This window comes from Hippocampus zosterae, chromosome 11 (assembly GCF_025434085.1).
Source record: "Hippocampus zosterae strain Florida chromosome 11, ASM2543408v3, whole genome shotgun sequence".
NCBI classification, from domain to species: domain Eukaryota; kingdom Metazoa; phylum Chordata; class Actinopteri; order Syngnathiformes; family Syngnathidae; genus Hippocampus; species Hippocampus zosterae.
Window position 1 is genome coordinate 23,696,608 of NC_067461.1, and position 15,017 is coordinate 23,711,624.

General features: G+C 43.3%; 1 protein-coding gene across 2 annotated transcripts in view; it reads left to right on the plus strand.

The window, feature by feature from the left end:
* The window catches only part of zswim8 (zinc finger, SWIM-type containing 8), a 204,509-nt gene extending 190,181 nt beyond the window's left edge, over positions 1-14,328 (plus strand). For both annotated transcript variants that reach the window (XM_052080981.1, XM_052080982.1), the window contains exons 21-26: positions 781-1,275; positions 1,504-1,678; positions 1,772-1,924; positions 2,813-2,932; positions 11,841-12,019; positions 12,748-14,328. In XM_052080981.1, the coding sequence (XP_051936941.1) occupies positions 781-1,275; positions 1,504-1,678; positions 1,772-1,924; positions 2,813-2,932; positions 11,841-12,019; positions 12,748-12,951 (1,326 nt within the window). In that variant the 3' untranslated portion in view covers positions 12,952-14,328. The remainder of the gene's footprint in view (positions 1-780; positions 1,276-1,503; positions 1,679-1,771; positions 1,925-2,812; positions 2,933-11,840; positions 12,020-12,747) is intronic.
* Positions 14,329-15,017: the final 689 nt, after the last annotated feature.

Here is a 15,017-nt window from a genome sequence, read left to right on the forward strand (position 1 = left end):
CTCAGTAAAGCTACTGCTGGGCCTTCCCATCTGAAAGGATATGATAATGAACCAGCTATGGCCGGCCGAGAAGTGAACTTGACGGAAGTTAACGCTCTCATTCTTTCAACCTCTTGAAGTAAAAAGTGGGGTGCTTTTACTTCACTGATATCCTGAAATCCTCAATGAGTTCCTTGGTCTCGGGTGCATTTATGTGTCAGTGTTATTGAGGAGACAGCAGTTGGCCATGAGCTGGACTTCCTCCCTTTAAGCTGACTCATTGCTGTCTGTAGTAAGTCCTACTAACATGTTCTCAGCCAACTTGATGATGATGGTGGCATAAATGGAGCTAGTTCTGCGTGAAGATGGAGTAGTGGCGGGAATTTCGGACACGCCCTTGTTGAGTTCCAGTATTCGGTATAAAAGTAGAGGATTTATTATATCCTATGATGATATGCTGAGGTCTGTTATTGAGGAAGTCCCCGACTGATGTGCATCGTAAAGTACTGAGAGAAAGTTCAAGTTTATTAGAAGTGTTCAGATATATCAGACGTAAGAAGTTATTTGTTCCAAATATTTTTGAATAGTGAGTGTGATTTTAATCTAATTTCTGTGGAGTTTTGATCAGTTTATTGACTCTGATATGAAAAATGTGACTCTCCTATGACACACATCATTTAAAAAGATACTCAAACTTATTTTGTCCATCCATCCATGATGATTTCCTTATAAAAAATGTATTTCAAGCAAATTGAGGCAGTTGATGTTTGTTTTTGTTCCATCTTTTTTTTATTAATTCAGGACAACGTGATGCTAGAAAAAGCATGTATGGCAGTCGAAGAAGCAGCTAAAGGTGGAGGCGTTTATCCTGAGGTATTGTTTGAGGTTGCTCATCAGTGGTACTGGCTGTATGAGCATTCAATCATAGGAAACATAAGCCAGCAAAGAGAGACTTCGGGACGGTGTGGGGCCAAAGGATGTTCAAGCAGACGGACCCCGGAGACCAGCTGTGGCATGTTCGATGGTGGAACCAATGTGGAGTCTACTGGGGTAGCGGTCACAGGTTCAGTCACAGCAGCAGCTGTTGTACCCGTTATCACTGTGGGATCGAACATATATCAGTCCCATGGCATGTCAGGGCAGGTGATGGCACATGCTCATACCCATGGCCTTCGCCCATATGCCACCATCCAGACCCACCTGCCCACAGTTTGTACCCCTCAATACTTGGGTCATCCACTGCAGCACACACCAAGACCTGCTGTCTTTCCTGTTTCCGCAGGTACATACCCACAGGTAAGACATGCTACTTTTACTTATTTATTCATTTTTTGGTAGGTGATACATCATGTAAAGAATTACCTTTGATATTTCTCTGGTTCTCTTAAAACCGAGAGTATTCCCCCCAAAAAAACATTACTTTTACCATATTTTGTTGAGATATATTGTTTAGATATTAAAGAAGGTAAAATTTCTTATCTTTGCATATTTCCTCAGTGCTGTGTGTCTCTGTCTCACCCTCAGGGTATGCACCCAGCCTTTATTGGTTCCCATTACCCCTTTTCAGTGGCTACTGGTCCCTCCCCTTCCATAACAGCAACTGCTGTGACCTTCCCTGCAATCCCTGTCCCATCTTTGACACAGATTGGCTATCCCTACCATTCTGACACCAGTCTACCAATCAACACCACTGTAGCAGGTCAGGACAGCTTGTGTTTTGTGTCTTGTGTACACATATAAGAAAAGTTCCTTTTTTTAACCACATCTATTCTCCTTCTATCCCATTTTGTAGTTGGAAGTATCCATGCTGGCTCAACCTTACAGGCCATTCAGGGTTCCCAGCCAAGTCCATTGGCTAGCACCTCTTACACAGTAGATGAGGAACATCACCACCAGCCAATCAGCCAACATGGCATGCACTATCTCCATTCTGCCTATAGAGTTGGTGAGAATCGTTTTTACTTTCTCAAACACTATGAACAAACATAATTAAATATACAGTGCACTCCGCTTAATAGAACACCGGTTAATAGAGTAATCCGCTTAATAGAGCAAAAGGCTCTGGAACCGATTTGCCTAATGCAATTTCCTATAAAGATACTCCGCTTAGTAGAACAGATCTCCGCTTAATAGAACAGGCCGTAAGCAATGAACATTGTAAACTAGTGGTTTTCGAAGTGTAGCTATCGCGAGAAGTGTAGCTATCGCGATACTGTACCACTTCGCGAGAAAACGCGGTAGTTCTAGCCGTATACAGTAACAGGTAGCACGCTCACTCCACACATAGACACACGCACGTCACAATGGCTTCAACTTCATTCAAGAGACGAGGGCTATCACCTGCGGATAAGAAGGACATACTCAGACGATACGATGCATTGCCGGATTCTCAGAAGGTACGCCCGCGGTTTCCAGGACTTCCCTCTTATCCAGCGCATTGAGAGGGAAGTCAACCGCAAAATTACGGACTCCTGTTTCCAGACAAAAGTAACGAATTTTTTCTTGTGATTTGAGATGTTTGACTGAAGTTGATTAAAGTTGTTGTTTTGTTGTTTGATTAAAGATATGGACGTCCACAGTCGAAATATCTCTTCGAACTCGTCAGCAGGGGTTTTTCTGCGTGCATAACTTGGTCGTCGACGTGTCTGAAGGTGTACCTAATAAAGTGTCTCCGGTTAATAGAAACCCCGCTTAGTAGAACAGAAGCGCTTCGGCCCAATGGTGTTCTATTAAGCGGAGTGCACTGTATTATAATTAAACAAAAGTAAAGAAACATATAATAACAATTCTGTCATAAAATATTAATTAATTTATTTTTAACTCCTCTGCTCAGGTATGCTAGCATTGGAGATGCTGGGAAGGAGAGCTCATAATGATCACCCAAACAATTTTACCCGAAGCCCGCCCTACACAGAAGATGTCAAATGGCTCCTAGGACTTGCATCAAGGCTAGGTGAGCTTATCAAGCCCAAATTATTTGTTGGTGTGAAATGGAGTGACCATCCATCCATCCATCCATCCATCCATCTTCTACCGCTTCTCCGGGGCCGGGTCGCGGGGGGAGCAGCTTTAGAAGGGAAGCTCAGACTTATGTCGCCCAAGCTAATTCTTCCAGCTCTCCCTGGGGGATCCCGAGGCGTTCCCAGGCCAGCTGAGTGATATAGTCTCTCCAGCGTGTCTTGGGTCGTCTCGGGCATTCCACCTTTTTCCGATTGAGGACCATTGTTTCAGATTTAGAGGTGCTGATTTTCATTCCAACCGCTTGACACTCGGCTGCGAAACGCTCCAGTGAGAGTTGGAGAGCCCTGCTTGAAGGAGCCAACAGTACCACATCATCTGCAAAAAGCAGAGATGGACTACTGAGGTCATCAAAACAGACCCCCTCAATGCTTCGGCTGTGTCTAGAAGTTTTGTCCATAAAGGTTATGAACAGAATCGGCGACAAAGGGCAGCCTTGTCGGAGGCAGATCCATGTCAACCAGGACAGCCCTACGACATCCAGAGCCTTGAGGAACTCCAGGCGGATCTCATCCACCGCTGGGGCCTTGCCACCGAGGAGCTTTTTAACCACATCAGTGACTTCGACCACAGAGATACGAGAGCCCACCTCAGAGTCTCCAAACTCTGCTTCCTCCAAGGAAGGCGTGCTGGTGAAGTTCAGGAGGTCTTCGAAGTACTCCGCCCACCGGCTCACAACGTCCTGAGTCGAGGTCAGCAGCGCCCCATCCCCCCTTGTACACATTGTTAGTGGTGCACTGTTTCTCCCTCCTGAGACGTCGGATGGTGGACCAGAATTTCCTCAAAGCCGTCCGGAAGTCGGCTTCCATGGCCTCACCGAACTCTCCCAACGCCCGAGTTTTTTCCTCGGCGACCACTGAAGTTCCACTCCGCTTGGCCACTCGATACTCGTCATCTGCTTCTGGGGTCCCACAGGCCATAAAGGACTCCTTCTTCAGCTCGACGGCATCCCTTACTGCTGGTGTCCACCAGCGATTACGGGGGTTGGCGCTACGACAGGCACCAACCACCTTACGGCCACAACTCAGATTGGCCGTCTCAACAATAGAGCCACGGAACACAGTCCACTCGGACTCAATGTCCCTCGCCTCCCCCGGGACATGGGAAAAGCTCTGCCGGAGGTGGGAGTTGAAACTCCTGATTCCTCCAGACGCTCCCAGCAAACCCTCGCAATACGTTTGGGTCTGCCAGGTCGGACCGGCATCTTCCCCCACCATTGGAGCCTACTCACCACAGATGACAGCTTCGCCCCTCTCTTCACCCGAGTGTCCAAAACATGCGGCCGCAAATCCAATGATACAACCACAATACAACAAGTCAATCACCGAACTGCGGCCAAGGGTGTCCTGGTGCCAAGTGCACATATGGACACCCTTATGGTTGAACCTTGGTGTTCGTTCTGGACGATCCGTGATGAGCACAAAAGTCCAATAACAAAACACCATTGCAGTTCTGTCCGGGGAGGCCGTTCCTCCCAATCACGCCCCTCCAGGCCTCACTGTCATTGCCCACGTGAGCAATGAAGTCCCCCAGCAGAACAAGGGAGTCCCCAGCAGGAGTCCTCTCCAGCGCACCCTCCAAGGACTCCAAAAAGGGTGGGAATGCTGAGCTGCTGTTTGGTGCATATGCACAAACAACAGTCAGGACCTGTCCACCAACCCGAAGGCGGAGGGAGGCAACCCTCTCGTCTACCGGTGTGAACCCCAATGTACAGGCACTGAGCCGGGGGGCAATGAGTATGCCCACACCTGCTCTGCGCCTCTCACCGTGAGCAACGCCAGAGTGGAAGAGAGTCCAACCCCTCTCGAGAGAACTGGTACCAGAACCCAGGCTGTGTGTGGATGCAAGTCCGAATATATCCAGTTGGAACTTCTCTGCCTCACACACCAGCTCGGGCTCCTTCCCTGCCAGAGAGGTGACATTCCATGTCCCAAGAGCTAGCTTCTGCACCCAAGGATCGGACCGCCAGGGTCTGCGCCTTTGACTGCCGCCCAGCTCACACTGCACCCGACCCCTTTGGCCCCTCCCATGGGTGGTGAGCTCATTAGAAGGGGGACCCACGTTGCCTCTTTTGGCTGAGCCCGGCCAGGCCCCATCGGTGCAGGCCCACCAGGCGCTCGCCAATGAGCCCCACCCCCAGGCCGGCTCCAGAGGGGTGCCCTGGTGACCCACGTGGGCAAGGGAAACTGGGTTCCATTTATTTTGTTCGTCATAAGTGGTTCGTGAGCCATGCTTTGTCTGGTCCCTCACCTAGGAGCTGTTTGCCATGGGTGACCCTGACGTAAAGCCCCAGGCAACTTAGCTCCTAGGATCATTGGGACACACAAATCCCTTCACAACGGTAAAGTGACGGCTCATGGAGGGGGGAAAAAATGCAGTGACAGTTTACATAATGCAATTTTTTCTGCAGTATTTCAACTGTATCTTAAATAGTCTTCAAAATATAAATCCTCCTTTATCCTTTATTTGTCCCGCAATGGGGAAATGTAAGGCCTTTAAATGTCATACATCACTGTATATTGTGTTGTAAAATAATATCCAGTTATCTGTTTTCCATGCCACTTACCCTAATACATGCACAGGTAAACTGAAGCCTAACCTAGCAGTTTTTGGGTGACAAGCGGTGTGTGCCCGAAACAACCATTCACACATCAAACATGAGCACTCAGACTGAAGGAAAATTTAAAGCACCCGGGAAAATTTAAAGCAGGGGTGCTGGAGTCTTGTCCCCATCAGTAATCTTCACAGAAGATTGATAATAAGCCTGCAGATACATATAAAACAGGCTGGAATAGGGGCGAAGACCAGACTAGGGCACCCCTGATTTAGAGTCTTCATCGTTTCATGTATTTAGAATCAGCTACGTTCGTGGTGCATCAGGTCGCCCCCAAGGACCATGAGTAGCATGCGGGCCTGTTCTAAGAAGGGCGCACCACTGATGGGACTTTGTAATTTTCTGGGAATGTTATATAAGTGATCTTTGGAAAATGCAAACGCTGGCCGATAATTATAGAAATAAATTGTTTCATATTGTCACTGTTCCGTTGGGGCGCTAATATACATTAATGGGTTGTCTGAAATGCGGACATCTCATTCATGTACCGTATTTTCACGACTATTCGACGCATCGAACTAATGGCCGCAGTCTCATTAATGGGTGACATTTCTGTATTTTACACATACACAGGACGCATCGTACTAATGGCCGCAGTTTTACAGTGGTAAAACATACGCCAGCTTAAACATACGGCATGCATGCGCGCACTCTAACACGTTAGCTTGCAGCATACGGTAGCATGCCAAGACATACAGATAAGATAAAAACACGTTTTTAAAAAGGCAACGAAAGCAGAACTGAGTTCGGGTGTATTTTATTTAGCCATCGTACAATGTTCTCACATTTATCGATCAATCATCACCCAGAAATCCATCAAAGTCCTCATCCTCTGTATCAGAAGCAGAGGACTGCACATCTCAGTTGTCATTGAATGCATCACATGCTAGTGTGAGTTGCTACGCATTGCCGAGCGGAAAGAAGGAGTAGCAACAGCAAAGTCAACATTTCTCTCGTGTGAAGCTTTCCCACATTTGAAAGTAAAGAACAGAGCATGTGTGTGTAGAAAGAATTGAACAATTGTGCGAGTACCGTAATCCATCAAAAACGCCGCGTTCCCTCTCGTTGTTGCGTATTGTGGCGTAACTCGCCAAGTGCTGCCTCTCACTCTTTGTAAAGTTGTGTTTGCCACCGATCATCCATTGTTCCCATGCCGTTTGCAACTTTACTTTGAACGCCCGGTTGATGCCAATGTCCAGCGGTTGGAGTTCTTTAGTCAACCCTCCGGGAATAACGGCAAGCTCAGAGTTCATTTGCTTGACTTGTTTTTTTCACCGCTGCTGTGAGATGGGCACGCATGCCAAAAGCATAACCGGTGGCTTTAAGTTTGAACTGAGCTTCGTAGGCGTGTCTTTTTGTCGAATTTATTTTCAGGGGTTCTTAGAAACCAAAACCGGAGTTGTTTTGCAACAATGCACATTGCCACACTCTATACAAGTGTTGGTACTGGCTTGAGGCGTCCACTTACACGCCCACCCTTCACCATTGGCGGACTAGCTTGCCTGTCCTCTCTCTCCTTCTCTCTCTCTCTCTCCCCCTCTCCATATATGTATATATACACGCCCACCCTTCCCTGATTGGCCGACTTTTTTCCCGCATGTCTGGCCACAGTCACTTCCGCCTTTTCTCTATATAAACAGCGTGTCGGCTGTCAGTCAGATTTTGGAACTCAGCGCATATAAAGGACGCTCCACACCATAAGGCGTCCTGTCCATTTTGGAGAAAATTTAAGACTTTTAATGGCGCCTTACAGTCGTGAAAATACGGTAATTATTTTGACAAAAACAGACATCGATGAATATTATTAATTATTAACAAAATCATTCAAGGTATCTTGATCCATTTTATTTCAGAAGTGTGAATCAAACCGGGGACCTTCACATAAATCAGTACACAAGCAACTGCTCTCAGCCTCAAAAAGGTTGGTGACCTCTCTGAGATAAGTCTTCGAATACAGGAAATGCTTCTTCCCATTTTTTTTAAACAACAGAATTGATGTGTTCCTTCCTAGTCACCTTTTCATCAAACATTACATCAAGGAGCGTCACCTTTTTCACCTGCCCAATTTTCATGCCCCTCAATCTAAGCTGATTGACAATGTTTTGGTGTTTATAGTGAAACAACACACTCTTTGTTTTCAACACATTCAACACCGATTTGTTTTCTTTTATCGAGTTCTGTAGCAGAAGCAAATAAGACTAAGATTTACTTCTTCTGATACAGGCTTTGCAACAGAACAAATTATAGAGTAATCGGCATAGAAAATTGTGTTGCACCTTGTAATTGGTCTGTATCATTCATTTAGTGCTGTCAAGCAACAAAAAAATTTGTGATTAATTAATTAGGATCTGTAATTAATCTATATTTTCAGCTCATCTAAAAATTACTGAGAAACCCCATATTTTCATTTTAAATTCGTTACATTATTGAGGCAGATCAAAAGATAAAAGAAAAAGTGACATTATGAAGTATTTGTTTTTCAGCAGACCTGGACATATGCAAGTTTACTTTCATTTACTTTCTGCTGTATTTGAGACGAGTCAAAGTCCTACCTGCAACCTTTAGTTTCGACCACAAGGTGGAATATCACTGCTTTGTTTGTTTGGTAAATCTCTAAAGAATTACAAAATAAAAATGAAATAGAACATTAGGTCCTTACAAAGTGCTTAGGTCAGTGTTTCTCAAATAGTCCCGTCAAGTGGGGCGCGTTTGACCTCGGGGAACATGTTTTATTTTTTTACTGTCCTAAAAAAATTGTGCAGTTGCACCTCCACTACGTTAGGGGGCAGTGGCGCTCTCATTGGCAGCGTTTGCGCAGGGACCATTCTCAGGGAGGAAATATGACAATGTGTATGTTGCGCTTGGTTTAATGTGACTGCGGTGGCAGACGAGGAAAGATCGATGTGCTTACTGTGTCTAAAAATTTTGGTAGCGGACAGCATGAAGCCAAATAAATTAAGGCGTCACGTAGAGACATTACACTCCAATCACGCTGATAAGCTGCTTGAGTTTTTTTCAGCGAAAACGTGCCAAATATTGCCAACAATCATGCCGCTTTGTGACTGCCACTTCAGTAAACTAAAATACAGGTGCTACACATTGAGCAGGAGCCGAGAGTTGCTGTGTCCTGCTTCAAACCTCGCTTCGAAAAGTTGTGCATTGCAAAACATGCTCATTGTAGCCATTAATCCAGACATCATCTTTGATTTTTTTAAAAAAGCACAAATTATTTTATGTATTTTTGTTTTGCTGGTTAAAGTTGTTTTTTAATATTGTGCTCTGAGATAATGTTGGTGATTAGTTTGAATGCATTATTAGTTATTGATTGTATGTACCTAATTTAATTTTTCAGTATCGTATGGTTGGACACGGTCAGTCAAAAAATATTTATTGTTAAATTAAGGATTTAATGTTATTTTTGAATTTCAGATGCACTTTCATTAAATCTTTTCTCTTCCAGTTACTAAAGCTATTCTTTGTTGTAAATTGGTCCATTTTTCTTTCTTTTTTTACATTAATAAGGATACAGTGTTATGCAAAGGTGTACTTATAACAAACAATTGTATAGACAAATGATATTATCTGCTCAACCTGTGTTGTCTTGTGTTTTTTGTTATTGTAAAGTGTCCTTGGGTGTCTTGAAAGGCGTTTATAAATAAAATGTATTATTATTATTATTATTTATAGTTGTGTGGGGGTGGGGGGGTGCACGAGACGTTTTCATCTTCCTTGGGGGGGCATGATAGAAAATAATTGAGAACCACTGGCTTTGGTTAACATATAAAAAACAGTAAGAAAAAAATTTCAGAGCAATCCAAGTACTTAACACTGAACTTGCTTCAGATAATAAAAAAAAATTAAACAGACCCTTAAAAAACTGTGCTGTAAGTTATCACTTCAGAAATAACACTGTTCATCATCACAAACTAAAAGTGCTGAAATAAACATCAATCACTTTTAGTAGTTTACAGATGACACATTAACTGTGCCTTGTACGTGGGGTGTTCTCGAGTTTAATTTGCCGAAGACCTTTGCTATGGCTGCACTCGGGACTGGGTGCTTTACATTGATGTGGGAGGCTAAATTTGAGCTGCTTCGGTGGTAAGCAAACTCCTTCTTACAAATTAGGCACTACACTCTACCTTTAGCAATTGTGTCGGCAGGATGTTTTTGAAATGTAAATTTTCCATTTATTGGGTCGAGAACCCTCACCCTCTTCTTGTACTACAAAATGGTACTACAAAACTACTGGTTACTCTAAAATGGTTCAATGATTTTGTTGTTTACGATGACACTAATGCAGCGCGTTATACCAGAGACAAATTCCTTGTGTGTTCTACATACTTGGCCAATAAAGATGATTCTGATTCTGATTCTGACATGCTCCTCCATGTTCACCTCTCCTTTCCTCACCGCTGCTTAGCTGGCCCTCCCAACTCCAATGGGAGCCAATCAGCTTCTGCTAAACAAGCCCCAACATAATGACAGCCGATCAATGTCCGCTTCAGGCTGTACGGGTGTTGGTACCTGCTTGGGGCGCCCCTTTAGCGTCCACTTACACGCCCACCCTTCACTCTCATTGGCGGATTTCTCCCCCGCATACCTTTCCTCTCTCACGTCTGCCTTTTCTCTCTCTATCTCTCGCTCACCCTCTCCATAAATGTATATATACACGCCCACCCTTCATTGATTGGCCGACTTTTTTGCCGTATGCCTGTCCACAGTCACTTCCGCCTTTCCTCTATATAAACAGCGTGTCGGCTGTCAGTCAGATTTTGGAACTCAGGGCATAAACAAGACGATCCGCATCATAAGGTGTCCTGTCCATTTTGGAGAAAATTTAAGACTTTTAATGGCGCCTTACAGTCGTGAAAATACGGTATACTCTTTCAATACCGCCACACTTTGTCCGCACAGAAGACCCACAGGTTTTCCAGCTACGTCCACGAACATTTATTCCGACACCTTGTTTGAAACCCCCCGGTTCTCAGTGTTCACCAATCATTTTGCCATTTTTGATGCATATCTGAAAGTTAACATTACTGTTATGCACAAATAAATATTGAAGTGAACAGGCCGACTGCTTGGTGCGTCACCGTTGCATTGTGGGAAATGTAGTATTGGTCTGCGGGCTGCCAGCTTGCTGCGGTCTGCGGGCTGGTTCTAATAATAAATCAATATCATCCCAGGGGTCATAGAAAACCATCTCATGGGCTGGATGTGGCCCGCAGGCCTTGACTTTGACATAGGTGCTACAACCAGTGTCTTACTTCCTGTAATGCAAGTACCAGCTATTTTGTAATTTGTTTTCATATATTGGACGCACCGCACGATAAGACGCAATCTACAATGCATCCACTGGATGGAGCAACAATCAAGGAAATGCTGCCACTCGAGTGAAGTGCACCTCAGCAGTTCGTACTCCGCAGCTCTCTGCTGTGCACGCGTGTTTCAACCAATCAGCGCCGGCGTAACCCACGTCACAGATCAAAGAAGCTTTGAACAAACGACAACAGCTAAGATAGCTGTTGAGTGGCGTTGCTACAGAACGATCAAATGTCAATAAAATGTATTTAATAAAGCAGCGACACAGTTCACTTAACCAACAGCAAGTTATAACATTGACTCTCATGCCGCTGGTCTATTTCCGTGTTCAACTGCGTAACCTTAAGTTTGAACTCTGCATTGGAAACGTATCACTAGCAAGGAGCCATTTTGAGGTTGACATATTACCTTAGTAGCCACACACAAACTTTTTGGTCTGCCTTTTAGTGGGGAAAATACGATAAATCAATGCGCCAATTACAGGCATTACACTTCAATCACGCTGATAAGCCGCTGGAAAAGTTGTGCACTGCAAAATCCGGTTTTCCTCATTTTGATTAAAAAAAAAAGAGAAACAAATCACTACAAATTGTTTTATTCATTTTTGTTTTGTAGACTAAAGTGTTTTATATATTCTGCTCCTGAGTTAATGTTGCTGAACTGATTTTGAATTTAGTATTTATTGAATTTATTCAGTTTTATTTTTCAGACTCAAATGGTGCAATAAATTGGGCAAAAATGTTGACAGTTTAAACATTTTTTATGGAAAATATTGAAAAACACTGGATTATAGTGACCTAGTTATTAAGAACACTGTAGTGCCTGGCCAACACTGCAGCCACCTTCAGTTGTTCTATTTTGATAAGACTGTCTTTTCACCTTTTCTCATATTCCGTTTTGTCAGGAGTCAACTTCGTCTACCAATTCTGTGTGGGAGTGGGTAAAGGTGTCCTGAGTCCATTTGTTCTTCAGGAGATTATCATGGAGGCTCTCCAGAGGCTGAATCCTGCTCACATTCACGCTCACCTACGAACACCTGCCTTCCACCAGCTTGTTCAGCGCTGTCAACAGTCATACCTGCAGGTATGACACATTTATAGCCAAATTCATATCAGCAGAATGTTGCTCAGTTTTGCTAAATATATTTTCCATTTTCATAATCAGTGTTGAAATACACTTAAATAATTGGCCACGAATTTTCTCGAGGTTCACTTGTCTGAGAGACTAAAAGTGAGCAAGACTAAATAAATGATTGGTTGTCTCAATCGCACAGTGATTTCTAAACATGGTCCCATATGGCAGGGCTCCAGACTGCCGCTAAATGTTGGCTATTAAAATTTGAAACGGTGCAAGTAATTTCATTTACACCAGCGCAATGAGTAAATCTGCTCTTTATTTATTTTTGAATTGCTATTTTTGAATAATTGTTGTAACTGACAAACTTCTACTCTATTCTTCAGCCAATTTATCAGACATGAGTGAAAATGAGTGGAGTAAATTGCTAGTCAACTTACGATGTGTGCCCCTAAATTTTGTATTTACATTATAAATTTTAAATGAGGGGCCTCTGTGCTTCTTTTCAAAACTTTTCCAAAAAACTTAGTCTGGAGGCCTCCCATATGGCATTGGCCTAATATCGACACAGTTCAACCAACCACTTATACACCCGCAAGATATCCACCACGGCACTTAACAAGGAATCTAGTTGACAGGTCCTTAATCATCAATGTGATTTGGGGAGGGGATTATTTCAGAATTGTTTGATTCCATGCAATCCTCCAAGATAATCATCCTTTCTCCTTTTTTTTAAGTATATCCATCACAGGCTCATCCACTTAACACCTGCTGACTATGACGACTTTGTCAACATCATCCGCAGCGCCAGAGCTGCTTTCTGTCTCACGCCGGTGGGTGTGATGCAATTAAATGATGTACTGCAGAACCTGAAGAGAGGCAAACAGACTAAAGAGCTTTGGCAGCGCATTTCCCTGGAGATGGCATCATTTTCACCCTGAATATACGCGTCTGGGGGAATCCATTGAGCATCATTACTGCTGCTGGGCTGAGCCAGCCACATCTACTCTTTTTGTCTGAAATCTTGCTTTCATCCCACCACAACCCCCAGCAATGTAGACTGAGCAAACACAGCACACAGATCCACTACCAGTCCCCGTTTTCTGTGTCTAGCAAATTGTCTCTCACGGCAATCAAATCTAAATGTAAAATTGCATTATTACTTTTTTCTGTTTCCACTAAAAACCATTAAGAGGAAGCTTGTTCTATTTATGGTGTTTTGTCATTATAAATAAAATGAATGGGTCCTCCCTCTGTTTTGCAGTCAAGAGCATTGTCCAACAAGAAGAATATATGAAACTCTCACTTGGAAAATACTGTGGTGGTTGTTGTTGTTGTTGTTTTTCAGGAGGGGGGCAGGCGGCATAAGAAATGGGAAAATTGATTTTTGTGGACATATATAAATATAATGGACGGTAACAACTGGATGATGAGACCTTTGTCACTAAACACTAACAATAGAGCTGTTGGGAATGTGTTGACAAGTTGTTTAGAAAATGTAATGACAAAAACAGAAAATAATTTGTGTTCACCGGAGGTGAAGTTTTTTAGGATTTAGTACAGGCTACATGTCATTGCTCTGTATTGTACATGACATACCAAATGCAGAGACAATGTGATCGTCTCAAATTAAATATACATTTAAGTGCACCTTTGCAGTTGTGTCAGTATAGCTTGAGAGCCCATTAGAGGCAACTACTTCACTGAGCAAGATTACCTCACACTTAATTGTCATTCCTTCCTTCAAGTTTATGTTTGGAGCAGTTTTCGTTGCCATCAGGTTTATCTACATTGCTGCCAAAGGTAATGTTGGCCATCAATGATTTTCAGGTGACAGACAGATCATTTGTTTAGCTTGTCTCATGTTGTGCCATGAACAACTGATTCAATTGCTAGACCATAAACAATTATGGTTATAGGATTTTAATATAGGTTTTCCAAAATGTATGAAGATAACATTTTAATATGTATTTTGTTTTTTAATGTGATTTTTTTTCATGAAGACAAACATTTCCTTTGTCAAGCTCAAAACATGTATTTTCTTTGTGGGTATATATTCTATTGGTCCCAACCTAACTCATTGCTTGTTACACAAACACTCAGACTACGTTTAGATGCAGTCAGTAACACTTTTAAAACCCGTATATTGGCAGTATTTGTGTTTTTAAAGGTGATTTAAACATGCGCAAAATCCCCTGACCCCCTTTTCCAGACTTGCCACCAGGATTTTTTCTCCCCCGAGGCTTCTGGGAGGCTTTACCAATATTGGTGGGTGGGGCGGTCTGAGAAAAATAAATAAATACATTTTCATGACTTCACTTGACTATCACCCGTTGTTGAAATATTTGCTTTGCTCATGTCCAAGCCTGTAATTTCTTGACTTTTGTCATTCTCGAACACAGTCATCGGATGAGTTCGTATTGTCTTGTTTGTTCCATGTTTCCTTTATTCTTGATTATAGCGTTTTCCTCTGGCGTTTTTGCTTTTTCTTGTTGATTGGCTTTTCCTTGTATTTTTGTGACAAGTCATTTTCAGTTCTTTATTTCCCTTGCTGTTTGCAAGAGTTTTTGGTTAGCCTCATTTTTAGCCAAGTTATTTTGTTACTAGCGCTTTATGTTGTATTTTGCTGGTCTTGTGATCTTATTGTGTAAATGAACGATTTTTGTATTTCGAAATTCTTTGCGTTTGTGGGATCCGCTCCTGTTCTGGGCCACTCCGGCACCTTAACAGAATATTTCGACCATGGATCCCTCAGACTCTGACAAGTTTAGGACGACTCTAGCCAGCCAAGGAACACTGCTAGTAAGGTAGGGGGAAGCACTAACAGAGCTCTGTGATGTGGTTACCCTGCTGGTTCACCGCTTTGAAGAATTAAACTCACATGTGGAACAGTGGGGCACCCAAGGCACGCTCCCCTCGGTGTCTCAAACTGCTGTTGGAGTGCCTTCCTCTCCACCAAGTTTTCATGAATCAAATTTACCCCATCCCTCATGCTATGGTGGAGACT